The sequence below is a fragment of the Oreochromis aureus genome, linkage group 15 (genome assembly GCF_013358895.1).
Source record: "Oreochromis aureus strain Israel breed Guangdong linkage group 15, ZZ_aureus, whole genome shotgun sequence".
Classification (NCBI taxonomy): domain Eukaryota; kingdom Metazoa; phylum Chordata; class Actinopteri; order Cichliformes; family Cichlidae; genus Oreochromis; species Oreochromis aureus.
In genome coordinates, this window is record NC_052956.1 from 26,731,725 (window position 1) to 26,758,958 (window position 27,234).

Here is a 27,234-nt window from a genome sequence, read left to right on the forward strand (position 1 = left end):
ACTTCTTGCACAATGTGCATAATACTTTGTCGGTCAACTGTTCAGTCTTATTTTTTTTAATACTCAAATTTCCCATCGAGAGGGCCAATGTGCATTTATCATCTTCCAAATTAAGTTGATTGGTTCAGCTGCCTGTCAGTACTAGATCTACTGGCCATTTGCGCATGTGCGAAGGTAACTCTACTTGGACAAACTGCCCGAAATGCGTTGACAGAAACATTTCAGGGATTTTGAGTCATTCTGCACTCCAGACACGTTAATAGTGTTAAAAAATTTTTATCACGTTAATCGTGATGACGGCTTAATCTGCGTTAACGCGTTAATTTTGACAGCACTAATACAAACACCTTCTGTATGCTTAAGTGCTTTGGAACGCTCATGCTCCAATGGCTAGACTTACAACAACTCAGCATTAGTATCCTGTCACGGAATCGGGCCACCAACTGTCCAATCAGCTCTAGATAGAGGGCCAACTCTGGCCCCTGGGCCTCATGCTTGACACCTCTGATACAAAATAAAACCAAAGTCATTAAAGGCGAACCTGCACATGTGTGTATGCAGTTCTTCCCTGTTGAGGGATCAACAGGCAACATGATGAGTTACCATGGAAACAGAGCTCTCAGGTATGTGTTTACAGACAGGTGATTGGCCTGATTCTGGGGTTTGGACATCACCTCTGATCTGAGCGGAAGCAGGTTCGGGCCAAACTGACTACAGTTAAAGAGTAGATCTCAGGCATGTGTTTACAGACAGGTGATTTGCCTGATCAGCAGGAGCATCAGCCGAAAAGCTCTGCCTTCCTGTTATTTCTGACTCTGGTTAATTGCTCCATGGGTCCCGCTGTTCTTATTTAGGTCGGCATCAATGATTCATTTCCCCTGGGCGCTGTCTTGACAGGCTGCTTAAACATTAATGAAGCTGAGCATTTGCCCTCCAGGAGCTCGGCCAATCAGAGCGCCTCAGAGGCAGAAGAGCAACAACAGACCCAATCACAGCAGAGCAGGAATCAGGTCAGACTTCCTGTTGCTCTGATTCATGCTGCCCCCTCTACAATGGCGTGATGAACCTGGAGCTCGAGCCCGCCTGTGACATCACATCTGTTTATTCACGTCACAAAGTTTGAGTTTACTGGACGTTTACAAATAAAAAGCTGAATCACCTGCGGACGACACGTAGGTGCGTCTCAGGTGAGCCTCACTCTATGGTTTAAATCAGGGGTGTCGAACTCCAGGCCTAGAGGGCCGGTGTCCTGCAGGTTTTAAATATCACCCTGGGTCAACACATCTGAATCAAATGATTAGTTCATTACCAGGCTTCTGGAGAACTTCAAGACATGTTGAGGAGGTCATTTAGCAATTTAAATAAGCTGTGTTGGATCAAGGACACATCAAAAACCTGCGGGACAGTGGCCCTCGAGGCCTAGAGTTCGACACCTGTGGTTTAAATAGTCATTTTTTCCTCTCAATTCTGTCTGGCAGGAGCAGCTGCTCACACACCTGCTGAGGAATCTGAATTTTCTTGGGACTTCTTCTCTTCTGCAGTCTCACACTCTGCGGCTTCCTGTTTCTACTCAAACGCCTCCATGCACATGCACAGTGTTAACCACAGGTGCACGCTGCTCTGAAACAGTCGACTTCCTGTGTGTTCACCTCATGATGAACCCTCTCTCATGCTTTTTGTTGAGTTCTTCATAGAATTATCTTTGTGATCACTGATGTAAGGCATGCCCACCTTGCCATCCACTCTTGCCTTATCTGTGACCCTGAAAAGTCTCAATGTGACAGAAAATAAAGTTCCTGAATATTAAAACTACAAAATAAACTTCATTATCACCAGCCATCAGATTAAACAGGAAGTGATTCCATTTTATTTTCAGTTAGTTTGTGGCTAATCGCAGCCAATCAGTGGAGAGGTGATGATGATGAGACGATTCCATCCCATAATTCATAGTAGCGCTCCATCAGATTAAAAAAGAAAAAGCAATCAGCAACTCAGATTTGTTGATAAACTTCTGATGCGCCTGAAGCATCAGTGACCATGAATCTGTTTATCTGAGCTGCTGTTCACTCTTGTCAGAGGTCAGGGTGGGCGGAGCCTTCAGTGGGGCTCGCAGCTTTCTGTTTTTATTATCTTTATTCATTTCTAATGTGGTTCTGTTAATGTGTTTTAATGTTGCGCTCTGTAAACCTTTCCTAACATGGACGCTGACATGGGTTCTGTATAAATAAAGTTGTTCTAAAAAAAACCCACCTCTGTAATGTCAGCATTTTGTAGTCCGTCTTCTGGGTGTTGTAGTTTTATGCTTCCAGCATTGGGTTATTATTCTCCAGGTTATCTGATGCTCTCCGTCATCTGATTGAGGAAATTGAGGTGCTTTACGTCACGTGATCACATGATGGTCATATGGGTGGGGACAACTAAGCTGTAGTGTTTGCACAACCAAACACTTAATAAGAACTAATCACTGTGCAATAGACAATTGGCTGCTACATCTCATTATTGAGTATATTTCACTGCCTATTTATATATGTGTATATATGCTATATTTATCCTTATGCTTCTATTCATATTCTTTTTTCCCCTTTTTTATATTCTAATTTCTTTATTATGCAAATTTCTGTCTGTGTCCTGCTACTGGAAACTGAATTTCCCAGAGAACCTACCCGAGGGATTAATAAAGTTCTATCTATCTATCTCTATCTCTGATGGTCACATGACGATCACGGTTACATTTAATTCAAATTGCTTTAAAAAAAAAAAAAAAAGTCCACATGAGTGAACATGAATAATTTACATTTTTTAATGATGACAGAAGACATTAGCCAGTGACTGAATACAGTTTAAAAACTGTGAGACCAGGTGTGTGATGTATCTACGGTTCAGAGAAAACAATAATCTGAGGTCACCTGTCTGTCCGGTTGAAGTGCTACAGTAAAAAGTGTCCCCTCAACAACAGATAGGACATGAACAGCTCCTTAGTGCACACAAAAGCTGCTTCTGATGGAACCCAGCAGGTGAACTGTGAACCTTCTGAACACCTGACCAGGTGAAATGGGAATAAAAATGAGTTCATTTGGACACAGATATGTGATCAATAATCAGATATCAGTGACAGCTGAGTCACATCGTTACTGTGAGCTCTGATTGGCCTGCTAGTTCCCTGCAGGTGTGAATGTTTGAGATGCAGTTACATGTTTCTGTGTCTACAGGAGTGGCCACGCGTCAGAAACGATCCTGCTGTTTCAGTCTAACACATGGCAGCAGGGAGGCTGACGGTGTGCAACACAGCAGTGTTTGTGTCACCTTCGTTACTCTAGCTTCTGTCTCTAAAGTTCTCATTCCAAACATTTCTGTTTTTGTTTTTCTGTGCATACGTAGCACTCAAAGTCCCCCGGTTCTTGGTCCTGGCCCTCTGCGGACACTGCAGGACACTGCAGTGTCGTGGAACCGCTACCTCAGGTTCCGGGTGGTTTTCCTGCTGCCAGCCTCTCGCTGCCCGTGTTGAGCTCTAAAGAGTTGTTGATCGGCTGGATTTTGTTCTGGGTGGTGCTGGACGGAGTTCTCACCAGCACCCTGCCACAGATCTGTGCAAGTCCTCGCCGTAGATCCTTTCGGATGTTGTTGCTTGACAAGACGTACAGGATTGGGTTGACAGCGCTGTTGATGGTGGACAGGCCCAGCGAGATGGTGTAGGGTGTGTACATGGCCTTCTGAAACGAGCAGTTGTCAAGCTGCGGGAAGTGGAAGATGACGCCTCGGACCAGTAGGATCACGTGGTACGGGGCAAAGCACACCAGGAACAGAACCACCACACCCACGGCCAAGTGCCGGACACGGCGTTTTTGTGCCGACTGCAGCCCTGTGCTGCGCTGCACATTAGCCAGGATGCCGCGGTTGGTGACGACCAGCAACAGCAGCGGGAGCAGGAAGCCGATGACGAAGCGAGCGTAGTTGAAGCCTGTCACCGTCGCACTGCTCTGACTCGGCTCGAAGCAGCGACGCAAAGCCTCTGTGGCGCCCTCCCTCATGGTGAAGACCGGGGTGTGCCCGATGGCCACCACCAGGATGATGGCAAGAACGACAAAGGCGGCGTGGCGTTGCCGCCGCAGGCCACGGGACTCCAGGCTGTAGACAACGGCGACACAGCGGTCGAAGGAGACGCAGCAGAGCAGGAAGATGCTGATGTACATGTTGTTGAAGAAGATGTAGCCCGTCAGCTTGCAGACCGCTGACGACCATGGCCACACGTGACCGTGGTTCACGTAGATCGCCCACAGCGGCAGCGTCCCCAGGTAGGTGAGGTCACAGACTGACAGGCTGCACAGGTACACGCCCAGCACATTCTTCCTGCGCACCTGCAACCCCGTGAGGAGGACCGTCAACAGGTTGGCGGGCAGACCGACCAGCAGCACGGCGCTGTACAGCAGCACCAGCGGCAGGCGGCCCTCACCATGCGGCAGCGCGCAGTACAGGTCACTTCGATTGGTCGTCTGGGTCACCGCCTCGGTGACTCCCAGCATGATGTCTGCAGGGAGAGACAACCAATCAGAGCCCAGGGCTAATCATCTGCAGAGAGAAACAGCCAATCAGAGTCTTTATATTGATATCAGCATCAATAAAAACGCAACTTAAAGCACCGTGAATGGCATCACGCAAGAAGGTCAGACAGGATCCATGGAGACGACAGCAGAATCCGACCCAGCTGAGCATGCTCAGCAGCAAGAGCCGCTCTGATCAGCGTCATGCTGAAAAAGCACCTGAAAGTGTCAATCAAACGGCAGTCTGAGGGGAGGTTTTCACCTGCTGCAGGTGGGCTGCACTATACATATAACACCTGGCACAGGGCTTCTGCATGATTTTAACACCGAATGAGGCCAAAAACAGCTCGATCATTTAAAAAAGGTCTGAGCTCTCACGTCTCACCCACGCTCTTATTCTGAAACTCGATTTATTCATCACTACATAAATGAATGAAAAGAACTTTCCCCTCACAGACGAGTGAGGGGAAAGTGGCTTATCTGTGACATAGAGTTAAAGCCATCCTGGTGAGCACCACAAAGCAGGGATAAACCAGGTGATCAGAAATCTGCTAAATGAGATTAAAATAAACTAAATCCTGAAAGAATTTGAGACTGTAAAGTAAATTTCACTTCCCCTTCCTACTAAAATCAAAAACCTTCAATGTCGTAAATGAGCTTTAAACCATCTAAATTGTGAAAGCTGGATCACCAGCTGCCTGCAGGTAAATTTGGGATTTCTGGACTTGTATCAGGACTGAGCTGTTATCAGGAGGTAACGAATTCACTTTAAGGTGAGCCGACCTGTTCCAGATCCAGGTCTGGGACTATTTATTTATGTTCTTCGGCCTCAAGTATGCAGCTTTTATGATTCGCTCATGTTCGTTAAAAAAAGGGAAAAGTTCCTCCGAGGTCATGAAATAAAGTCGTGTCAATTCATACAAGATGACCAGAGGACCAGTCTGTTTCTAGGTATTCACACTTGGTTTTTTAAATGGGTCTTAAAGGGGTTTTTTTGTGCTTGCCGTTTATAAACTCATCAGCGAGTTCATCAGCGACCTGAATCTTTCCTGTGGGCGCAGTCAGACGCTGCTAGCTTCCTCTGACCTTTATACCACCTGATTGATCAGGCTGACCGATCACGATTATGAGATGACTTCCTGTCTGAAGTGAGCCTGAACAGGAAGCTGCTGCAGGAAGCCCCGCCACCATAACGGTTCTCACATCTGTCATGCTGAAACCTCATCTCATCGGAGCATGGAAACCACGTATCTCTGTGTGTCTGGCTCAGATAACCTCTCTTCTTCTGTGGTTTCAATCTGAGCACTCCACAGAGTGCAATGTACTCTCTCTGAAGAAGACAGTTTACCTGAAATGATCCTCCTCTTCCACTTCCTCCTCCGGGAATGTAATGAGTCTGAAATGTGCAATCAGAATCAATCAATCAGAGATCTCAGGTGACTCCTCCCCTTTACACACCTGACACAGGAGTACGTACCTGAAACGGCGATCGATAACTCCATACTGATCCCTCATCTGTTCACACATAAAGTCATTGTAACAGTACTTCAAAGGAGTACTGCAAAGTACTGTGTACAATGCACTGTTAGTACTCCAAGTGTGCGGCAAGTTTAAAGTGTTCATTAACGTATTTGTTATTGCAGTAAAAATACACAAGTACTCAGTACTACAGTTATTGTTACTTTATTAACCAATCGACTATCTTCTGTTATTACTCTTACATATACTACAAGGAGAGCTGTTTCTTTAAGCAGTACTGCAGTAAATTTAGCTGTGTACTTTGTTTCACAATAACAAATAAAAGAATGTAAACTGGTTGCAGATCAATGAAGTAAAAAAAGCAAAACAAAACTCATTTTAGGCCTCACACCTCTTCTTCTACTGACAACTCTATGTCACACTGCGTTATCTTTGGCGTGTTTCAGAGTCACTAGAGAAACAGGAACAAAGAGCCCACGGACAAGGCTGCACTTGAGGTTCAGTGTGAATATTTGATGCTCTTTGTTCTCCTCCTCCTCTTTATCATCGACTGACTCACTTTGAACGAATATTTTCTGATCGGTGGATCGATCAGCTGTGTGTCCCGCTGATCGACTGAATAATACTGGTTCTTCATCAGTACCCTCTGTGTACAGTACTATGTATACTGCAGTACTACGTGAACTGAAAGTACACTCAGAATATTTGAAGTACACCACGTGTCTTTAATGCTATTACAGCAGAATGAAGTACTCTGTGTAATAAACCTGGCAGCACTACAGTGTACTTGCAGTAAGTGTAGTATCTGTACCTGCACGCGCTGCCTGCTGTCCTCAGGTGAAGCTCGCGTCTGTCCTCGTGCTGGTCCTTAACGAAGTGATGCTCAGCGACGTCCCGCAGTCACATGACTCCAAACCGCCTCATCGACACCTCGCCTTCGTCTTTAATCAGAGACCATCGATCAACGCCAGCCTGCACGCGTTCAGTCTCCTCAATGACGTGAAACCGCGACCGCGCGCCGCCTGCTGGAAGCACGAGGAGTCTCATAAAATGCACGGGGCTGTAAACACACACCTGTACAACACGTGTAAAATAAGAAGGAAGCGCCAACATTCAGAGCCAGCGGAGTAAAAAATATCAATGTTTGGACTGAAAACTCGATAAATATCAGAATGTTTGCTCTTCAAAGCTGCTGTTTATTTCCCTTTAATCTCTCACGTAGTGATGAAAAAAATCGTCATTAATAATACAAATGAGGAGAGTCAATAATTTATATATAAATGTTTATTGGCTGTTTGTAACAGAGAGATGGGCCTGAAAAGGGTTTCGGGGATGTTTGTGTTTATTTTGCACTTTATGTTTGTGAACATATAAAAGGTAAAAAAAAATCCATTCAGCAAAAATCAGCTGTTTCTAATGTCTTTTAATTAAAAGTTATGATTCATTTTCTCACACAGTACAGGAATATTTAATACATCAGGCCGCTCTACATGTTATCAGAAACATGGGATTGATCACAGCTTTTGGATTTTTGTTTTACTTAGGAAACTTTTAGACAAACTTAGCCAATGTAATAAACCCGTTCACTTGAGGACAGATCTGTCTATGAGAGGTGGCAACCTGAGCATTTGAGAGCACACATACACACTCGGACAAATATGGCAGCAGCATTCGTATCCCAGCATGCACTGTTCTGAAGCATCAATCTGTGTTTTTATTTTATTTGGGGTGATGATGTCAGAATTAATGTCAGAGGCGTGTCCAATTATCTGATGAAACATGAAGAAATAACTCCGCCCCCCCTTTCTCACATCAATACAGTCACTTCCGGTTTTCAAAGGAACATCAAAGTCATGACTCTGCCCCTTTCTGTCTATGTAGGCAGAGCTACATCGATTCAGACAACCACAGATGGGCTGGAAGGACATTCCTGTTGCCATGGTGACAGCCATGTTAGTTTTTCCAGCGAATTTGCTGAAAGAGAAGAAGAAATAGTTCAATCACATGTCAAGTCACATGATACAGCTCACAAAGGAGCCCTCCTCCTCACCGGGTTGCTGAGCAGGTCATCAATCTTCCTCTCCTCCACGGAGCCCCTCACCACCTTCCCACGGTATCCCAGCAGCAGCTGCCGGTCCTTCATGTCCCGGTATGTCTGATTTGCCCAGAGATACAACATCATCATGACATCATACAAAGTATTGTTCTCTGATTGGTCATTTTTAAAGAAGCAGCTAAATCAATTCGGCAGGACTCACATTGATGACGATGTTGTGACATTTATGTTTCTGAGCCAAAGTGAGCCTCAACTCTCCGTCGTCCACGAGTGCCACGTAGTCCTGCAGCACCTGACATGTAATTAATAACCAATGATCAAAAATCAATAACAAGCTGATGGCTACGTCTCTCACTTCCTCTGCACCAGGTGTGTTACAGTAGCTCACATGTGTGGGGGCGGAGTTCTTCTGTAGGATGTCAACGACTCGCTGGAAGCTCAGTGGTGATTTCTTCCTGGTAAACCCGAGCCAATTCCTGCTGGCAAACAGAGCGTCCACGTCCAGCCATGCCTTCAGCTTCGCCCTTGCAGCCAAAGCTGTCACAAAGTACTGCTTTTCTGAGATCTGAGTTCAGAGGTCAAAGGTCAGTGGGTCAAACAGATCAAAAGAGGTCAAAAGTCAAAGCAAACCAGGCAGCTCTCACCTTAAAGGTCTGACGGATATTTAACGGACTGCTGAAGGTCCCCTGAAATATAAACACTGTTGCAGGTTACTGCTAACTCAGGCTAACAGGGGCTAACACTAACGCAGGCTATGAGGGGCTAAAACTAACGCAGGCTAACAGGGGCTAACACTAACACAGGTTTACAGACTGACCTCTGGCTCAGCGTAGTGGTAGAAGCAGCAGTAGTACAGTGTGGTGATCAGCGGCATGTTAAGGATCAAAGCTTTTCTGGGAAACTTCTGGAAAATTTCCACCTTCCCTCCACGCTCAGCCTGCCGGTCTGTCACCTAGCAACAACAGCAAACTGTGATTAAACTGGATCTAGCCAATCACAAACCTTCAACCCTTCATGAACTTAATTAACTGTTTACTGACCTCGATGATGATCTGCCTCTCCAATAGAGTGTAGTGATCCTGAACATGGGCCAGGTCCTCAGCAGAAAACGGGAGGCTGAAAACAACGAACAAACATGTAAACAACAAACACTAACAGTTACCTGAGTGTAATCAGATTACTGACCTAAGGCAGTTCTTCAGGAAGTCCCGTCTTTTGTTTTCATCTGTGATGCTCAAGTGTTCCTTATACTGAAGCAGCTGTTGCCATGAAAACAGGAAATGACATCATCATTATCCCAATGAACGCCAGAAGAATTAATGTTGATGTGTTTATAGCTACAGAGTACTACATACCGCCGCATCCTCAGCTCTGCCCAGTGCTCTGAGGAACAGGAAGAAAGCAAACACATCAAGAGTTCTATCAGTATAGGTATACACCAGATACCTGTAACAAACACGAATGTCTACCTGCTGACCTGAACCTCATCACTCAGTCACAAGAACACCTGCAGCATGTTCAGCACCACGCTTCATACAGACGAGGGCAGTAATCAGCAGGTACAGGTGTACTTGTAGGTGTGAGCAAACCTGTGCAGCTCCAGCAGCAGCCTCTGGTTTTGGGTCTCACTCAGGTAGTGGATGAAGTGTCTGAGAGCCGTCTGCCTGGACTCCAGCTCCCGAAACAAAACCTCTGAGAACAAAAACAGAGTCAGCGGGAGAACCAATCAACCAGCAGGACCGGGATCAGGACCACACTCACCTTTACAGAGTGTCCTTTTTAGATAGATTAAAACCTGAAACATAAACAGAGCATGCTCAGTTGTGTTTGATGGGATGGTTAATAAAGTTTAAATGATGCCGTTATGAATCAGATCAAGTTACAGCCGTGATGACGTTTCCATCATGAGCGGCAATGGCGAGATCGAGCAGCAGCAGTTTGTCCTGCAGTGTGCGGAACTTCTCCAAAGACACAGCCTACAACGCAGTACAAATAATCACAGTTCTACTACTACAGAGTACTGATGCTGAGAGTACTACACTGAATTTTTCCAGAGACACGGCCTGCCACACAGTACAAATACTTACAATATTAATACAGAGCAGAAGTACTCAGACTTGGGTGAGCAGGTGTGTTACCTTTCCTTGCTGAAGTCTCTGAACCGTCTCTTCAGGTGACCAATCACTGACATAATCCTGACATCACAACAACATCACCATTAGACATGACAGCACAGGACTACACAACTGTAATCACATTACCCCAGAGTAATTAAATTAGCAATGGTGACTAATTTCTTAGTCGACTAAATGAGGGAAAAATATTAGAGTAAGCCACTTGTCTAAAACTAAGAAACACGGGTATGAAGTTAAATTTGAGAACCGTTTAATGTCAACATAGTCCAGAGGTCACTAATAGGCAGACTGGGGTCCTGAGCTGCACCCACAAGATGTCCCATATGGAACCGGACTTCCAGTAAAAACAGAAGGTAAAAATTTCAAAGCTGATGGAGTGCTTCTGTTTTAACTGGTGCAGGTTTTTCTGGTCTTTACGGTAGTGGTTCAGTGGCTGAACAAACGCACAGACCAGTTGGATGTAACTTAAGCCACCCCATGTGATACCACTCAGGCAATGAACTCTGTGTACTCCACGTGGTAAATCTGACAGCTGAGACTTTAAAAGACAGTAAAAAGAAGAAAGACAGTGATGCAGAAAAAAGGAAAGGAGAAACACAGACGACTGTGTCGGCAAACTCTGAATAAAGAGAGACTGGTGGCACGAAACAATAACGAACATGCTGTGCAGAAAGAAAAAGTGTACCGTGAAAATAGAGCAACAACAATCTCCCAGCAGATGTGGACCCAAAAGAGCCATTTGCATGAGCCGACCTTCCACAGGTGTGAGGAAAGTCACCATGTTTGGCTCCACACACAAAAGCCAGGCAGTTTTCTCCACTGTGAACATAATTAACACTAAATATTGTTTCCGACTCATCAGTGAGCTCCTCCTCATGCGTATCAGGATGGCCCTGATTCAACCCTGGTTTAAATTTCACTCACTGAGAAGAAAAGAGGGGGGTGATTAAATACGGAGAGGAATTTTCCACAAAAGGGTTGCAAAAGCGTACGACATGACCCAAAAGCATAAACTAAGATTTAAAGATGTGTGCAATGATTTGTGTGTAACGTACATCAATCCACACAAAAATTGGAAGCAATCTGAGCAAGAGTATAAATATTTTACAAACCCATACATCCAAACCTGAATAAATAATAAATCATGGATAAATGATCAGTAAGTCCAGCTTCATGAATCCGATAATTGTTTTTTCAAAAAACGGTCTGGGCAAACAAATCTCTGCAGTTACACGTCACATCTCTCCTCACTCAGAAAACCTTAATGTGTGTACACCAATCACCTGATACACAAAGGTCGCACCGCATGCCCAAGTGGGGGTTTCAGGCAAATTTAATGCTGCCAGCTTCGCACAGATCCACAAATGTAAGCTGCATTCAATTCCCAGTGTAAAACTAGGACATCTGAGCTTCCACTGTATACCTGTGGGGGGTTTTTTGTTTTGTTTTGGTTTGTTTGTCTTTTGTTTATTTCAAATAATGTGGACACTTGTGCTCACAAACAGTTTTAAAGTAGAGAAAATTATTCATGAAGCTGAACTTAATATTCTGTGCATAAAATGATCAGTATTTATTCAGGTTTGGATGTACGCATTTGTAAAACAGTTTCACGTGTGCTCAGATTGCTTCTTATTTGTGTGTAGATTGGAGCACGCACTTGTAAGTCCTCAAAAGTGACACACAAATCACTGCATGAATCATGCCTTTATGGTCACATAGCTGCTAAGAAACCACTAAAAGCAACAAGCAGAAGAGATTTGTTTGGACCAAAAAACACAAGGAATGGACATTAGACCAGTGGAAATCTGTGCTTTGGTCTAATGTCTCCAAATCTGAGATCTTTGGTTCCTCCTGCCGTGTCTTTGTGCGACGCAAAAAAGGTGAACGAATGGTCTGGCCTCCACAGTCACCTGAGTGCTTTGAGTACTCCGGGAAAGTATAAAAGCGCTATATAAGAATCCGTCCATTTACCATTTACCATGACCTAAACCCAATGGAGATGGTTTGGGATGAGATGGACCACAGATCAAAGGCAAAAGGGCCAACAAGTGCTCAGCATCTCTGGGAACTCCTTTAAGACTGTTGGAAAGCCATTTCAGGTGATGACCTCATGACGCTCCTCGAAAGAATGCCAAGAGTGTGCAAAGCAGTAATCAAAGCAAAGGGTGGCTGTTTTGAAGAATCCAAATTATAAAACATGTTTTGAGTTCACAAAACATGACCCGTGTCTCAGGTGTACACCGCGGACTCCTCCTGGCAGGATATTCCTGGTTGGAACACCTTATCCAGTTGGTGTCTACCTCGACTGGCTCCTTTAAATGTGGACGAGCAGTGACTCTACAGGGAGTGCAGAATTATTAGGCAAATGAGTATTTTGTCCACATCATCCTCTTCATGCATGTTGTCTTACTCCAAGCTGTATAGGCTCGAAAGCCTACTACCAATTAAGCATATTAGGTGATGTGCATCTCTGTAATGAGAAGGGGTGTGGTCTAATGACATCAACACCCTATATCAGGTGTGCATAATTATTAGGCAACTTCCTTTCCTTTGGCAAAATGGGTCAAAAGAAGGACTTGACAGGCTCAGAAAAGTCAAAAATAGTGAGATATCTTGCAGAGGGATGCAGCAGTCTTAAAATTGCAAAGCTTCTGAAGCGTGATCATCAAACAATCAAGCGTTTCATTCAAAATAGTCAACAGGGTCGCAAGAAGCGTGTGGAAAAACCAAGGCGCAAAATAACTGCCCATGAACTGAGAAAAGTCAAGCGTGCAGCTGCCAAGATGCCACTTGCCACCAGTTTGGCCATATTTCAGAGCTGCAACATCACTGGAGTGCCCAAAAGCACAAGGTGTGCAATACTCTTTTCTTACATGGCCAAGGTAAGAAAGGCTGAAAGACGACCACCACTGAACAAGACACACAAGCTGAAACGTCAAGACTGGGCCAAGAAATATCTCAAGACTGATTTTTCTAAGGTTTCATGGACTGATGAAATGAGAGTGAGTCTTGATGGACCAGATGGATGGGCCCGTGGCTGGATTGGTAAAGGGCAGAGAGCTCCAGTCCGACTCAGACGCCAGCAAGGTGGAGGTGGAGTACTGGTTTGGGCTGGTATCATCAAAGATGAGCTTGTGGGGCCTTTTTCGGGTTGAGGATGGAGTCAAGCTCAACTCCCAGTCCTACTGCCAGTTTCTGGAAGACGCCTTCTTCAAGCAGTGGTATAGGAAGAAGACGCCTGCATCCTTCAAGAAAAACATGATTTTCATGCAGGACAATGCTCCATCACACGCGTCCAAGTACTCCACAGCGTGGCTGGCAAGAAAGGGTATAAAAGAAGAAAAACTAATGACATGGCCTCCTTGTTCACCTGATCTGAACCCCATTGAGAACCTGTGGTCCATCATCAAATGTGAGATTTACAAGGAGGGAAAACAGTACACCTCTCTGAACAGTGTCTGGGAGGCTGTGGTTGCTGCTGCACGCAATGTTGATGGTGAACAGATCAAAACACTGACAGAATCCATGGATGGCAGGCTTTTGAGTGTCCTTGCAAAGAAAGGTGGGTATATTGGTCGCTGATTTGTTTTTGTTTTGTTTTTGAATGTCATAAATGTATATTTGTGAATGTGGAGATGTTATATTGGTTTCACTGGTAAAAATAAATGATTGAAATGGGTATATATTTGTTTTTTGTTAAGTTGCCTAATAATTATGCACAGTAATAGTCACCTGCACACACAGATATCCCCCTAAAATAACTAAAACTAAATACAAACTCAAAACTACTTCCAAAAACATTCAGCTTTGATATTAATGAGTTTTTTTGGGTTCATTGAGAACATGGTTGTTGTTCAATAATAAAATTATTCCTCAAAAATACAACTTGCCTAATAATTCTGCACTCCCTGTACTCTGAGCCCTTCCCAAACAACTGAACTGTACAATATAAAGCGCCTTGAGGCAACTCTTGTTGTGATTTGGCGCTATATAAATAAAATGGAACTGAATTGAACTCCTCGCCATATCGCTAAGGATTGTCTGTGATCTCATTCTTTTGCCTTTAAAAGAACTAGCAATAACAGTGGTGACTAAAATATGAGGCCGATTTTTGGCATTTCTTACCTGGTGGCAGATGGTTCTATAAGATTAGGACACAACTGCTGGATACAACCAGCAGTGGGGATTAATTCAAATGTAAAACAACTAGATTAAATGACTCATATGTCTGGTACCGACTAGTGACAACAGTGAAGATTAGTTGTCCAGTCGACTAGTCATGCACATCAACTTACATCACGTTAATGATATTATAATTGAATTACTCATGAGTAATCAGAATACCCAAGAGTAACTGGATTTTGAAGCATAACAGTAATGAGATTAACAGTTATCACAATAATTGAACAGCCTTATTACACACCCACAGTAATTAGACTACTAAATATAACACCCTATTTACGAGGGTAATCTTACCTTGTACTCAGACTTTGGTTTTCGGAGCTCAGGAGCATAGAGCCTGACAGACGAGTCAGTAAGTGCTAAAACCCCCCAAAAACAAAGGTCAGTCTGAGTGAGACATCCAACCGCCATACATCCTCTATCATCTGACCATCATTAATGACCATGCAACCACCAAACAACATCCAACATCCATCAACCAGTATTCACCCAGCCATTATCCAAGCACCATCAAATCAGCATTCAATATTAATCGAACCATCAACCAATCACGATCCAAACATCATCCATCACCATCCAACAATTATCCCTCACCATCTAATCATCAGCCACTATTTATACAACCATCACTTAACCTTTAAACATCATCCAATATTCATCCAACCACCAACCAACATCAATGCATATTCATCCAATCACCATTCAGCATCATCCTATATTCATCCAACCACCATTCATTCATATACCCTGATATACATGACCCTGACTAGGTGAAATATCGTAAAGGTATAAGAACACCACCTGAGCCATCTGAGGACTCACCGTCACTAAAGGTCTGGAAGTTCCCTCCTTTAGGTTTTCCTGCAAGAATCACATGACAACTGCAGTGAATCACATGATCAGGCTTCGGTCTATCTGAGTCATGTGACCGTCCTCACCTTTGAATAGAGAGCTCAGAGAGTATCCTGATTGGCTCCTACTGATCGATGGCGTGACAGTGCTGATTTTGGGAAAGGCGGGCTCTCTATCTGCCCTCTGACTGGAGGCTGCTGTCTCTTTAACAGACCAGGAAATACCTGTGGACACAAGTATGACAGGTAACCACCCTACAACCAATCAAATCTCAGCATTCTCCAAAGGGGTGACCAATGAGGAGAATGCAGGTGTCTTACTGCCGACTGGCTCGCCACTCCAGCTGACCTTCTCGACGTCATCTTCGTCATCGTCTTCCTCCACCAGCCGCCGTATATTGTTTACTGCCTGCCGAGACTCCTTCAACTGTTAGACAACAACACCTAAAAATCACACCTGAGAGCCACATCAAGTCAATGACACACATGCAGGACTAGAACAATTCACTCTGGCTTCTGGTTCTGGAGGTCTTACCCTGCTTAACTCATCATCTTCATCATCGAAGGTGAACGCTTTAAACTTGGAGCTGTGCCAGTAGTCTTCCTCGTCAACTTTACTCTTAATCATCTGGACATAAAGAGTTAGTGACTCTATTTAAATTGTCAACACAGACAGGAAGGAAGCTATTAGCTGGTAAAACACAGCCTGCATCACATGATGTCATTCTGTTTCTGCTTATTGATCATGTGATGAGATCACAGGCCAGGAAGTGGCACACAGTGAGAAGCACCGTCTCAGCATATGCTAAGCTTTTCATATTTTTCATTTTCACTGTGTATTATTAGCACTATCGTGTCATTGCTAAAAAAAAAAAAAAATCTATTACACATTACTCGTTACTTTTCATAAAGTACGTTACTTAATTACTCGCTAAAGAAAGTAATTTATTACACTACTTGTTACATTACTTTCTCGTTATTCCAGAAATGACCTGAAACAACTGTCACACAGTTACTTTTAACAGTATAAACTGACACAGATCTCCATCCTAATGAGGACACACATAAAATTTTTACATATAAACACAAAGTAAAACCAAAAATCAGCCAAAGCACACTGCAGAGTGGTTGCCAGGGTGATTCTACAGTACACACATGGACAGGTAGAAACAGACGATGCAGCCTGACTGCTCATTACTGTCTTTGTTACATGATGAAGTTCAGGCTCTGGCTGCTGGGTTCGGGTCTGCATACAACTCAGCTTTAACATCACTCTGCGCTCTTGGCTAGCTTTGTGTTAGCATGCTCTCAGTGCAGATGTTATTATATGTTGTGTTAACAGAATAATGCAGTTGTTTCTTTAATGAATGTAGTTTACTCTTTACCATCGCGCTCTTGTTCTTTTGTGCATTCAAATCTAAAGGTTTGTCCATATCCCCACCCCTTAGAAGCTGTAGACCAATGTTTTTCAACCTTTTTTGAGTCGCGGCATATTTCCAAGATTTAAAATATCCTGTGGCACACCACCAACCAAACTTGCTCCAAAATGACACATTATAGCCTAATACAGTACATATAATGGCAAGTTAGTCTCTCAGTTTGTTTATACTCAGTGTGAAACCTGGACTTGTCTAGATGAACACAAAGATGATATTCTGGCAGGAATTGAAGAAAGGCATACACGAAGCTCTTCCTCAACAGCTCTTAATCTCTCTCTGTTTTTAGTTTTTATAGCAGCCATGCTCGAAAAGCTTTGCTCACATAGATATGTTGTGGAAAATGGGAGCAATGTCAAAATGGCTCTTTTTGCCAGAATGGGGAACTCCTTGGCAGCAGTCAACCAAAAACTGTCCAAAGATAGATCAGCAAAGCTCAGCTTTAAACCACGGTCTTGTCTCAGTTCAGTTAGTTCCTCCTACTCCTGCAAAGTCATATCCTTTCCGAAAACTGCTGCTGAGCTCTATGGGTCTCTTACCCAGTCAAGGCATTCAGTGGAGACTGAGGGGAAATAAATGGACAACTTCTCCTCAAGCGTTTTCAAATGTTTACCTATTATTTCACATAGTGTGGCAGTTTTGATATCTCCTTGCCATTTCTGAGCGAGTGGGAACACGCCAAGGTTGGCATTTTCCAGATGTTGTTGCCAGAGATGCACCATTGAACGGAATCCATTTATTTTATCTGTGCTTGTGAGCAGGTTTTCATCTCGGCCTTGCATTCGTGTGTTCAGTTCATTCAAATGCTGAAATATATCTGCCATGTAAGCCAGCCTTGCGCACTACTTATCACTTGCAAGTAGCTTTGCATCATTGTACCACTCCTCACTCAAAAACACGTTTAGCTCTTCTCGCAGCTCATACACACGGGCCAGTACTTTGCCGCGTGACAACCATCAGACCTTCATGTGGAGCAATAAGGCTGTATGCTCCGCTCCCATTTCCTCGCACAGAGATGCAAATATGCGGCTTTTCAGAGGTCTTGTCTCGATGAAGTTTACCATGCGCACGACATCATCCAACACAGGAGCAAGGTCTGCTGGTAAAGTCTTGGCAACGAGTGCCTCACGGTGCAGAAAACAGTGTGTAACAATAACATCTGGGTGTATCGCTTTCACTCTGCTAACGAAACCTTCGGTGCGCCCGACCATGGCTGCTGCTCCATCAGTGCAGACACTCGTGCAGTTTTCCCACTTAAGTCCTCCTTGTTCAAGATATTCGGATGTAACCCGAAAAATTTCCTCTCCTGTTGTTTTTTTCTGGCAGTGCCTTGCAAAATAGAAAGTTTTCTCTGATGGAGTCTCCATCCACAAAACACACATTGGCCAAGAGTTGGGAATGTCCACTAATGTCCGTAGACTCATCAAGTTGCAATGCAAACTTCCCACTGAAGCGTATCTTCTCCAAAATCACACTTTCGATGTCTGCAGACATGTCATCAATACGTCTGGCAATTGTGTTATCTGAGAGCGGGACTTTGGCTATTTCTTTAACCGCGTCAGGGCCGAACATCTCATTCACAATGGCTTTGCAGGCAGGTAGTATTAATGTCTCTGCTACGGTGTGTGTTTTTTTTGGATTTGGCTATAAGTTCAGCCACTAAGTAGCTAGCTTTGAGAGCTCTTTCAGACACCTTTGTGTTTTTTTCTCATTAAAGTTACCGGTTTCTCAGCGTGTTCATGCAGGCGAACAAAATAGTCTGTGTTCTTGTTTTGAAGTGAGGGATGTTTTGTGTGGAGATGGCGTTTAAGCTTGCTTGGGACCATGGCACTGTTTGAGAGCTTTTCTCCACACACCAAACATAACGGAGTCGGTGCATTTGGATCTCCAGTGAAAGTAAATCCGAACGAAACATAACTTTTGCTGTATTGCCTCGAGCTCACCGTTTTTGCTTTCTTTTGACCACCGCTCGTACTCGGCTCTTCTGGATTAGAATTTTGTCCAGGGCCCAGTTCGGAGTCCGCAGTTTTTCTTTTCAAATATTTATCCATCTTTGTTGTACATCTTGCAGCTGCCACTTACTGCGCGCATCACTAACTCTATTGTCTTAACTTAACAAGGTGATATTGCGCTACCCACTGCCACCTAGGGCAGGGCGATATGGCCAAAAATATATATCACGATATATATTTGAAAATTTGCGATAACGATATAACTGACGATATAATTTCTGCGAGACAAAATAGAACTCCACAACTTTACTAGCGCAAACCCCCACCCCCCCATCCGTTTATTTTACTTAAACAAGCAGCTGTTTTTTCATGTGCATTAAAGCTATATAAACATTTAACAGTGCAAATGCAAATTCCTTGCTGAAAGTTTAACCAAAAGGCATTTCCACTAGAAATGGGCTGACATATCCTGAGCATAACCATGTATAATATCCACTGAAGTTAAAAAGAGGTGCTTTGCAACATGAAACTGCAGTGTGCCAAATAAAAAAGTCAAATATGTATTTTTCTGACCATAAGGTGCACGGGATTATAAGGCACATTAAGCGAAACAAAGCAGTCAGATAAATCAAACTTTATTCAACTCATTCTTCTTGCTTCCTCCACTTCTGTACCATTGATTCATTAATGCCTTATTCTATCACAGCTGCTCTATTCCCATGATGTTGCAGTATATTAATGACTAACCTCGTATTGTGGATGGATTATCTCAGTTGTTCTCCTGACTGAAGTTTGGTCCGTTTACAGCATCCTGCCATGAGATTGCATTTGTCTCTAACCATCAGGAACCTTCACGTTAACTTTTATCCAGTGGAAAAGTGTTAGCCTTCATCCTCCAGCTTTACTGTTTATGTTATGCTAACACAGCTGTGTCACTAGCGATCACGTAGCACATCATTATATACCAGCTAGCCCAACTTCAGTAACCCTACAAACGTCACTGCTGTTTAGTTTCCTGTCTTCATTTATGTTGGAAGTGATAGAAGAGCTGTACGTTCGAATTTTTTCAGAAATCTCTCAGTCAGAACATGCTATATCATGCTTAGGTAACTAGCGAAACTAGCAAGCTAACTTCCGCTAACTTCCTGCTAACTTCTAACTCTGTTAAATGTAATGAATTCTGTTTTCATGGATGCCTGGATGTTAAACATCATAGTTACACCTGGTAAAGCAGCAATGCTGATCGTTTTATTAAAAATGAAAGAATTTAGACAGTTTTTAACTCTCAGTGATGTTCGTTTGACTTCGGGACCTTAAAGGACGTTGTTTAGGACCCAGATTACTCCCAGATTTACGAGCACCTTAGTCCGACAAATACGGCAATAACGATGGCCCGCTTGCATGTTCTACAAAAAAAAAAAAGTGCTTTGTTTTGCATCTGACGGACAAACACCAAACCAGTTAAGCTGCACCATTTTTACAAACCAATTCTGGTTCATCCGTTTCACTCAACAATCTGCTTTCCCCATTCTCATTCTCCGTTACCGCCGTGCTTTTTCGGCACTGCGCATGCGCGTTTTACCCATATTCTATCACGATATTTCATTTTCTTATCGTTGCCTAGCACTGTACCGGTATTACCGTGAACGGTATAATATGGCCCAGCCCTACTGCCACCCACTGACATGAAATAGTAATTACTCTACCAGTCACTGCACAGATCCCCAACAATGATTTTATTACTTGTAGTAATTATTAAATTGTATTTTTTGGACCAATTAATTAAAATTAAATAATTTCCCACGGCACACCTGACGATCTCTCATGGCACACCTATGTGCCGCGGCACAGTGGTTGGGAAACACTGCTGTAGACCATGCCACCATTTTTCTCTTCCCACTCACAAACTGAAATCAGCTTTGACTGTAGCACGAGTGCACAAAAAAGGCATTTGTCTGATGTTCCTTTCACCTACATATCCTTTAAAGTCTGCTCCAATCACCACGCTAACCGTGTGGGAACACTCTCTACCACTTCACACCTTTTGACTTTTAGCTTCAAAATCATAATCCTTTTTCAGACTCTCCTTACTGCCACAACCCTATTTACATATTCTACCTCTACTTTCTTTCTCTTTCTATCTACACCAAGGTACAGCAGAATCCACCTCCATTGCTCCTGGCCTTTGCTGGTCTCTCATAGTATATCTGCTTTCTTTCTCTCCATCATATCAGCAGCTCTTTCCCTTTACCATCACAGTCCCAACACTTAGAGTCCTACTCTCACCTACACACTCCTGCCTTTCCTTCTGTCTCGCTGCCTCCTAGTCCTAACATGCCTTCTCAGAAGGACGACTTTAGGAGGATGAGGAAACCTGTGACCCCTGTTTCAATCCAGGGAGTTGATGTGGACATTGTGGAGGACTATAAATACTTTGGAGTACACACAGACAATAAACTGGACTGGGTTAAAAACACCACTGCACTCTACAGGAAGGGCCAGACTTGTCTCTGAGGTCTTTCAACATCTGTTGGACAATGCTTACGATTTTCTATGAGTCTGTTGCGGCCAGTGCCATCCTCTATGCTGTTGCATGTTGGTGCAGCAGGTTGAGGGTCACAGATGCCAACAGACTAAATAAACTGATCTGCAAGGCCATTAATGGGGATGGAGCTGGACTCCCTTACGGTGGTGTCTAAGAGGTGGGTGTTGTCCAAGATAAGGACAATGCTGGATAATACCTCCCACCCATTCCGTGACATGCTGGCCAGTCACAGGACCACGCTCAGTGAGAGACTGCGATTACCCATAATGCACCACTGAACAACACAGGAAATCATTCCTGCCTAGGGCTGTGCGATATGACCAAAATCTCATATCCCGATATAAGAATTCTATCGTCCCGATAACGATATAAATCACAAAAATGTAACATTTTCTGTAAATTATGTGAATCTCGGGCAGCTCGACTTGCGGGAAGTGTTTCCAGCTGCGCGTCATGTAGCTGGAGTCGAGCATTTTAACAGATGCATAAAACTATACATTTTTAGACATAAGTGGTAACGGCTGCCGTTTTCTTTGTATTTATTACACGGCGTGCTGCGGGGAAAAGCCTGTTCTAACGTTTGAGTCTAAGGTTTGTTTTTTAGCACCTGGCGGCTCTTGTTTTGCTTCTCATCCGTAAATAATCTGCTCTTTCACGTGATTGAGTTTATTTTGAAAAGTCTCAACAGGATCTTGAGCTTTATTGTGAAGGGTTTATGTGGAACATAAACAAGCGGACACGCGATGGTGTTACCATCGTTGTTGCTAACCGCAACGCATAAAAACAAGCGCTTGTCCGTCCGTAGTGTGGTTATATTAAATATAAGAGAGAGAGAGAAATTACGAAATTAATATAGCCACTACAGTGACCATCAAAACGATGAAAAAATATTGCCGTAAACAGTTTATTTTGCGACACCACGAAACAAACGATAGCGTAAAATGAAACGATAGACGTTTTTATATTGTCATCCGATATATATCGTTATATCGAACAGCCCTATTCCTGCCTGTGGATATCTCCGTACAGCTCCTCCATCTAATGCACAGTGCAGAAGTTACACCCTTCTGCACATCCTGTACAGTAAAATAACAAAGTTTCACAGGTTAGAGTAAAATGTCAATCATGTGTATTTCATGTCTGTAATATTCTTGATATTTATAAATATATTTGTATACATTAGAGCTATTTCTTATATTTTGTAAACATTGTAATATATTGTATTATTTAATTTAGTTTAGTCTGTTACTGTTATTGTCTTGGAGCAACTGTAACGACATAATTTCCTTAGGGATTATTAAAGTATTCTGATTCTCCCTCTCCTCTTCCTTCATCTTCAGCCAATAGTAGCCCAGTTTGCACCTGTTGGCCAGCAGCACCGAGTCAGTCATTGTTAACCTGGGCCTGACCGATCCGGTACAGAAATCTGATTCTTTATGATCTGCATGTCTGATCTGGATGTCCTTCCTGAACCCTCCACATTTACCTAGTCTGAGACCAGAGGTTGGAAATAACAAATTACAAATACTTCAGCAGAATCTTCAGATATCTGTACTTTACTTGAGTATTTTTTTTTTTTTTTTTTACAACTTTTTACTTTTATCCCTACATTTTATACAAATATCTGAACTTTCTACTCCTTACATTTTCAAAACGGCCCCTTACTTTGGTTTTAACACATTTGAGGGGAGTAATTATTTTATATCACTGTGAACCTTCATAGTCATAGCCAGGGGTGTCCATAAATTGTGTTTGCGGTCCTTCAGCATCTAGCTAGCCTTGCTGAAGAGGAGCAAGCATAAAGGGAGTAACGTTTTTTATGTGTCAGCAAGTTTGAAATACAGCGTTTCTATCACCTCAACAAACATCAGCAAACACAAAAACTTTTTGTATGCAGTTTGTCTTACAGTGTGTTATAGCTAAAGGTCCAGCTGCATTTCACAGGGAGAGAAAAGGATAAACAGGTTAGTTTTCTGCACTGTGATGGATTTACAGTAAAGATGCAGAGATGCTGTGTTTTCATTTCAGTTAGCTTACATCAAGTGTAGCAGAGATTCATATGAATTTCAGTTGATGATGGTTGTATAGTGTCTAATATGAGGACAGCATAAACAGTGTACTGTCAGTGTAGAGAATGAAATCAGCTAGAACAACTCAGGAAACATCTGCTCACATCTGGTTGAATTCAAGTTTATACATCCATAAAGAGCAGCAGATCAGCTGATCACAGCCTGTACATTAAGAAAATCTACTGAAGCTGCTCTCAATAGAAATTATTGTGAGTTATGATTCGTTCCCACACCGAACCACTACAACTTCGCGGGGCTGCTGGGAGTTGTATTGCGCTGGAGTCTGCCGTAGCCCGTGTTGGTTAGCCTGGATTCAGAGCCTGGAGCGGTTCTGGACGGGCTAAACCTGATTTCTTGTCAGTCCAAACACACTCTGATCCCGGACTCACATCTGCTATGCACGTATGCGTTTTCTGGTAACGAGCTTGGAAAGCTTCTTTAGTTCTAGGGTCAAACTGAAGAAGCTTCTCGGATGAGAGGTGAAACGTCTTCAAGCAACTTAAAGAAGTCCAGACGCTTTTCTTTCCAAGCTCCTTAGACTACGATGACCTGGATGACTGAGAACGTTTTCTGGTAACAGCTGCAGGTTTGTTATTAGCATGTTAGCATTAGCTAGCTAAATGAAAATTCCGTATATTAGTGTTTTTAGTGACAAACGGTGGGAATGTGACGTCACTCCGCAGGTGTCTAACCTGTAGACATCAAGGTCACAAACCGCTGGTTGTAAACCTGATAATCGATGAGAATCAATCAACTGTTTGTTTGTTTGTTTTTTACCTTCACCTGCTTCTTCTTCTCCTTCTCTTTGACGGAGGATGCTTCCGGCTGCGCGGAGTCTGCTGGGAGCTGTAGTACGCTGCACCAGGAAGTCAATTTTTGATCTAATCAATAATTCGATTAGAGGAGCAGGAAACCAGACAGATGTTCTTTTTAATTTGATTTCCTTAAAAATTTGAAAATAAAACCAGAGAAGTCGTTCTTCCAAAAATGGATCTGGTTGGTCTGTTACATTCAGCATCAGTGATGTGACTGTCAACAGTTTGGTTGCAGACATCAATTGATTTATTTACACCTGGGGGGTTTAGGTTATTATCACCTGAGAGCAGCGTGCAGGTATAGCTCTGCTGGTTCCCAATCTGGGAGCAAAGACCCACAGCTGGCCTCAAGGTAACTTTCAGGGTCCCACGTCCTCTGTGCTTTTATTTTGACAGTGCTAAGAGGAAGTGGGCGTTTCATGTTTCAGCTGGTATCAGCCTTAGAATGGTAGCAGTGTGAGCAGCAGTGTCTCATTGGCCCTGTATTGATCAGCGATCGTGATGGCTAAGTGGGGTGAAGGAGACCCTCGATGGATAGTAGAGGAAAGAGCTGACGCCACCAACGTCAACAACTGGCATTGGTTTGTTCATCTTCATCAATGCTAACATCACTGCAGTACTCATTATACTACTATTATTATTACTACTACTTATTTATTGTAATAAATATAAACTGGTCCATGTAGCAGACAGAGACTGATGAAGGTAGAGTTCAGGTAATGCTGTTCTTGTTGTTATAGAAGTTGCTTCAGCTCAAGCTTTTGAGTAACTCAAGTGGGGGGTGGGGCTTCCTGCAGGTAACTGAGGGCACTGGCCTCATTTCCATGGTAACAGCCTGAATGTCATGACTGAGTAAGAAGAGGACATTTCCAGAATGATCTCAGTTTGTATGTGATAGTGTAGGATGAGTTATTTTAGACTTTGTGTGTGTGTTATGTGAGCCGCAGCTGCTTCAGCACATGTTTGGAGGTATTTTTGAACTCTGTGATGTCAGAGGTGGGCGTGATTTGGTACCCGCTGACCCTCCTCTCTTCCCTGGTCAGGATGGAGCGAGATGTGTCCTCCTGGTCCTCAGAGTGCCTCCATCAGTTGCTACTCGGTGTGCGGGTGGAGGGACCTGAGGGTGTCTGTCAGCTGACCGAAGTCACTAAGCTGGAGGGAGAAGCTTCCATCAATAACCGCAAAGGGAAGCTCTTCTACTTCTATGAGTGGCAGCTGAGACTCAGGTGGCTGGGTCAGTGATCTCACTGATGATGTCGTCCATCCATTCATCATGGGAGACCATCTAAATTTGGTTCATGTGACTGACTTTAACCTTCACGTAGATGCTGTAAACATAGGGTCTCAAACTCACTGCCCGGGGGCTACTTCCGTCCCCGTATATTGACAGTTTGATCCTTGAAGTCACTTTTTATGTTAAAATAAGTTCTTTAAAAAGCCAAAAATGATTTAATATGAAGGCAATATGAGCAGAGAGTACAAATATGCTGAGGGATTGGGTGTGTTGGTTCAGTGAGAGAGTCAAAAACTAATGTGTACACTTATGTCTGAATCTTTATTTTGTTAAATATGAACAAAATGATAATAGAAGTGTTGCCATGTGTCTGGCCAGGTAGAGAGTACAGATGTGTTTATTTAGTCATTCAATGAAAGGCTTCAGTTAAGAGTGAGAAAAAAACATTTTGTCTTCTTATACAATATTTGAAATGTAAAAATACAACACTACATTTTAGGAAATATTTGTGGGTATTTTCTTATTTGTTTGTTTTGTATTACTTGAACACTGAAGTGGCCCTCCAATAAGATGACAATGCCAGCAGTGGCCCACAGCTCATTTAAGTTTGACACCCATGCGGTAAACCTTTCAGCCAAAGTTCTTCTAGAAGCACGTCTCACAACTTGGCAGCCATCTTGATGATAACTCTGGGAGCATGTTTGAACAGTTATTTTGAAATATTATCAGCGTTAACCCTAACTTCAGTGGTCACTGGGGAAAAACTGTAAAGAATCTTCATTGTGAGTGTTGAATATTCAGATGTTATGGCTTTACAGTGGCCTTTTTATTGAGCAACAAACTATTTTTCCTGGCTAAATGAAGATCTTCTAAATCAGCAAGACACCATTTCCTCTTTAGCTCACAGGTTTCTGATTGAAAATGCACATTATTCAGTTATACCAGGGAGTCAAGTGCTTTTGATTTCAGGCTTTCTTCAAGCAGCGACTCTGCATTGTGTTGGCACACGGTATTAAAAAAGATAATACTGGAGAGTTCTTCCCCACTGCTGTGTAAGCCATTATTGTAAACCAGGAGTCTTTGCTGATGATATTAATTATAACTACTAAATCTACTCTTATCCTTATATGAAAGGTTTCATTTTGACTCGGTGTCACCTGCTCTGGCCCTTGGAATACATTTGACTATGACTGCCAGAATCTCTAGCCACGTGTTTCTGAGTATAGAGTTGCCAGTAGAGGAAATTGGTGTACAGAGGGGACTTTAACATTGGGTTGCTCTTTTTCTGTAGTGCCAACTGTTTTCTATGTGCAGGGATGTCCTGCAGGGGAGTGAAGTTCAGAGGAACTATTGATGTGTCCAACCTGTCTGATGAGAATGACGAGGACGACCTGGATGTGAGTTTGACTTCTGATTCTGATCGCATACCCTGTAACCCAGTGATGACTGCACTGATGAGTGTATTGATAATTATGTTGCTATCCAGATCTGCATGGCTCTCTGTAAGGATCAGCCCAACACACCTCTCCTGGACCTCATGAAGACGTCCGGCGTCCAAGAGGTTCGCAGGGTTCTGGGCGAGTATGTCCGGCGGCTCAAATCAGGTGTGTTACCCAGAAGACATCAGGCAGTTTCTGACCATAAGGAGTTTTTAGACCTGTTCGTGGGCGTTTTCTGTGTGTCTTAAGAAGATCAGTCAGTGACTATCAAAGTCTTTTAGGGGTGGGTCTACACAGGAAAAAGCTGGAAGTAATGTGGAAACTTGAGGCCATTGAAGTTCTGTGAAATTCAGCAATAAGAGGTGAGTGGGTCCAGGCTTGAGATAATAGTTGGAAGTGAATACCAATAGGTGTTAAGAATACTGCTGATATGAGGGGGTGAGTTACTAAGACAAACAGAGTCTACAATTACCTGTAGCATCCGGGCAGACTGTATGTATTGC

At 43.2% G+C, this 27,234-nt stretch overlaps 3 protein-coding genes across 5 annotated transcripts; 1 reads left to right on the top strand and 2 right to left on the bottom strand.

Moving 5' to 3' along the window:
* Positions 1 to 2,784: 2,784 nt before the first annotated feature.
* On the bottom strand, positions 2,785 to 6,995 carry gpr132b (G protein-coupled receptor 132b). Of its 2 annotated transcripts, none has more exons than XM_039598588.1 (3): positions 6,829 to 6,995; positions 5,887 to 5,934; positions 2,785 to 4,525 (listed from the first exon to the last, which is right to left on the bottom strand). In XM_039598588.1, the coding sequence occupies exon 3, from the start codon at positions 4,518 to 4,520 to the stop codon at positions 3,456 to 3,458; it is 1,065 nt and encodes a 354-aa protein (XP_039454522.1). In that variant the 5' UTR covers positions 4,521 to 4,525; positions 5,887 to 5,934; positions 6,829 to 6,995; the 3' UTR covers positions 2,785 to 3,455. The 2 variants fall into 2 exon arrangements, with proteins under 2 accessions (XP_039454522.1, XP_031590647.1); XM_031734787.2 differs by having other exon boundaries at positions 2,785 to 4,566.
* Positions 6,996 to 7,422: 427 nt separating this feature from the next.
* Positions 7,423 to 24,150, bottom strand: vipas39 (VPS33B interacting protein, apical-basolateral polarity regulator, spe-39 homolog). Of its 2 annotated transcripts, none has more exons than XM_031734785.2 (19): positions 24,021 to 24,150; positions 15,777 to 15,869; positions 15,563 to 15,668; positions 15,329 to 15,466; positions 15,213 to 15,251; positions 14,685 to 14,749; positions 10,212 to 10,268; positions 9,957 to 10,049; positions 9,835 to 9,868; positions 9,663 to 9,765; positions 9,429 to 9,456; positions 9,259 to 9,332; positions 9,114 to 9,189; positions 8,891 to 9,025; positions 8,718 to 8,759; positions 8,462 to 8,638; positions 8,276 to 8,365; positions 8,068 to 8,172; positions 7,423 to 7,991 (listed from the first exon to the last, which is right to left on the bottom strand). In XM_031734785.2, exons 2-19 carry the CDS (start codon positions 15,867 to 15,869, stop codon positions 7,971 to 7,973), a joined length of 1,476 nt encoding a protein of 491 aa, XP_031590645.1. In that variant the 5' UTR covers positions 24,021 to 24,150; the 3' UTR covers positions 7,423 to 7,970. The 2 variants fall into 2 exon arrangements, with proteins under 2 accessions (XP_031590645.1, XP_039454762.1); XM_039598828.1 differs by having other exon boundaries at positions 23,936 to 24,055.
* Positions 24,151 to 24,514: 364 nt separating this feature from the next.
* Positions 24,515 to 27,012, top strand: LOC116316255 (activator of 90 kDa heat shock protein ATPase homolog 1-like). The gene is made up of 5 exons (XM_031734786.2): positions 24,515 to 24,639; positions 25,102 to 25,292; positions 26,607 to 26,689; positions 26,779 to 26,896; positions 26,981 to 27,012. The coding sequence occupies exons 1-5, from the start codon at positions 24,560 to 24,562 to the stop codon at positions 27,010 to 27,012; spliced, it is 504 nt and encodes a 167-aa protein (XP_031590646.1). The 5' UTR covers positions 24,515 to 24,559.
* The last annotated feature ends 222 nt before the right edge of the window (positions 27,013 to 27,234 follow it).

Excerpts from the sequence above, each read along its gene's own strand:
- gpr132b (XM_039598588.1), bottom strand. The coding sequence starts at position 4,520 with ATGCTGGGAGTCACCGAGGCGGTGACCCAGACGACCAATCGAAGTGAC.
- vipas39 (XM_031734785.2), bottom strand. The coding sequence starts at position 15,869 with ATGATTAAGAGTAAAGTTGACGAGGAAGACTACTGGCACAGCTCCAAG. Across the intron at positions 15,467-15,562 it reads GAGTGGCGAGCCAGTCGGCA|GTATTTCCTGGTCTGTTAAA; the intron begins GTAAGACACCTG and ends TTGTGTCCACAG. Across the intron at positions 9,869-9,956 it reads ATGGAAACGTCATCACGGCT|GTTTTAATCTATCTAAAAAG; the intron begins GTAACTTGATCT and ends TTTATGTTTCAG.
- LOC116316255 (XM_031734786.2), top strand. The coding sequence starts at position 24,560 with ATGGCTAAGTGGGGTGAAGGAGACCCTCGATGGATAGTAGAGGAAAGA. Across the intron at positions 24,640-25,101 it reads AACGTCAACAACTGGCATTG|GATGGAGCGAGATGTGTCCT; the intron begins GTTTGTTCATCT and ends TTCCCTGGTCAG. Across the intron at positions 25,293-26,606 it reads GCTGAGACTCAGGTGGCTGG|GGATGTCCTGCAGGGGAGTG; the intron begins GTCAGTGATCTC and ends TTCTATGTGCAG.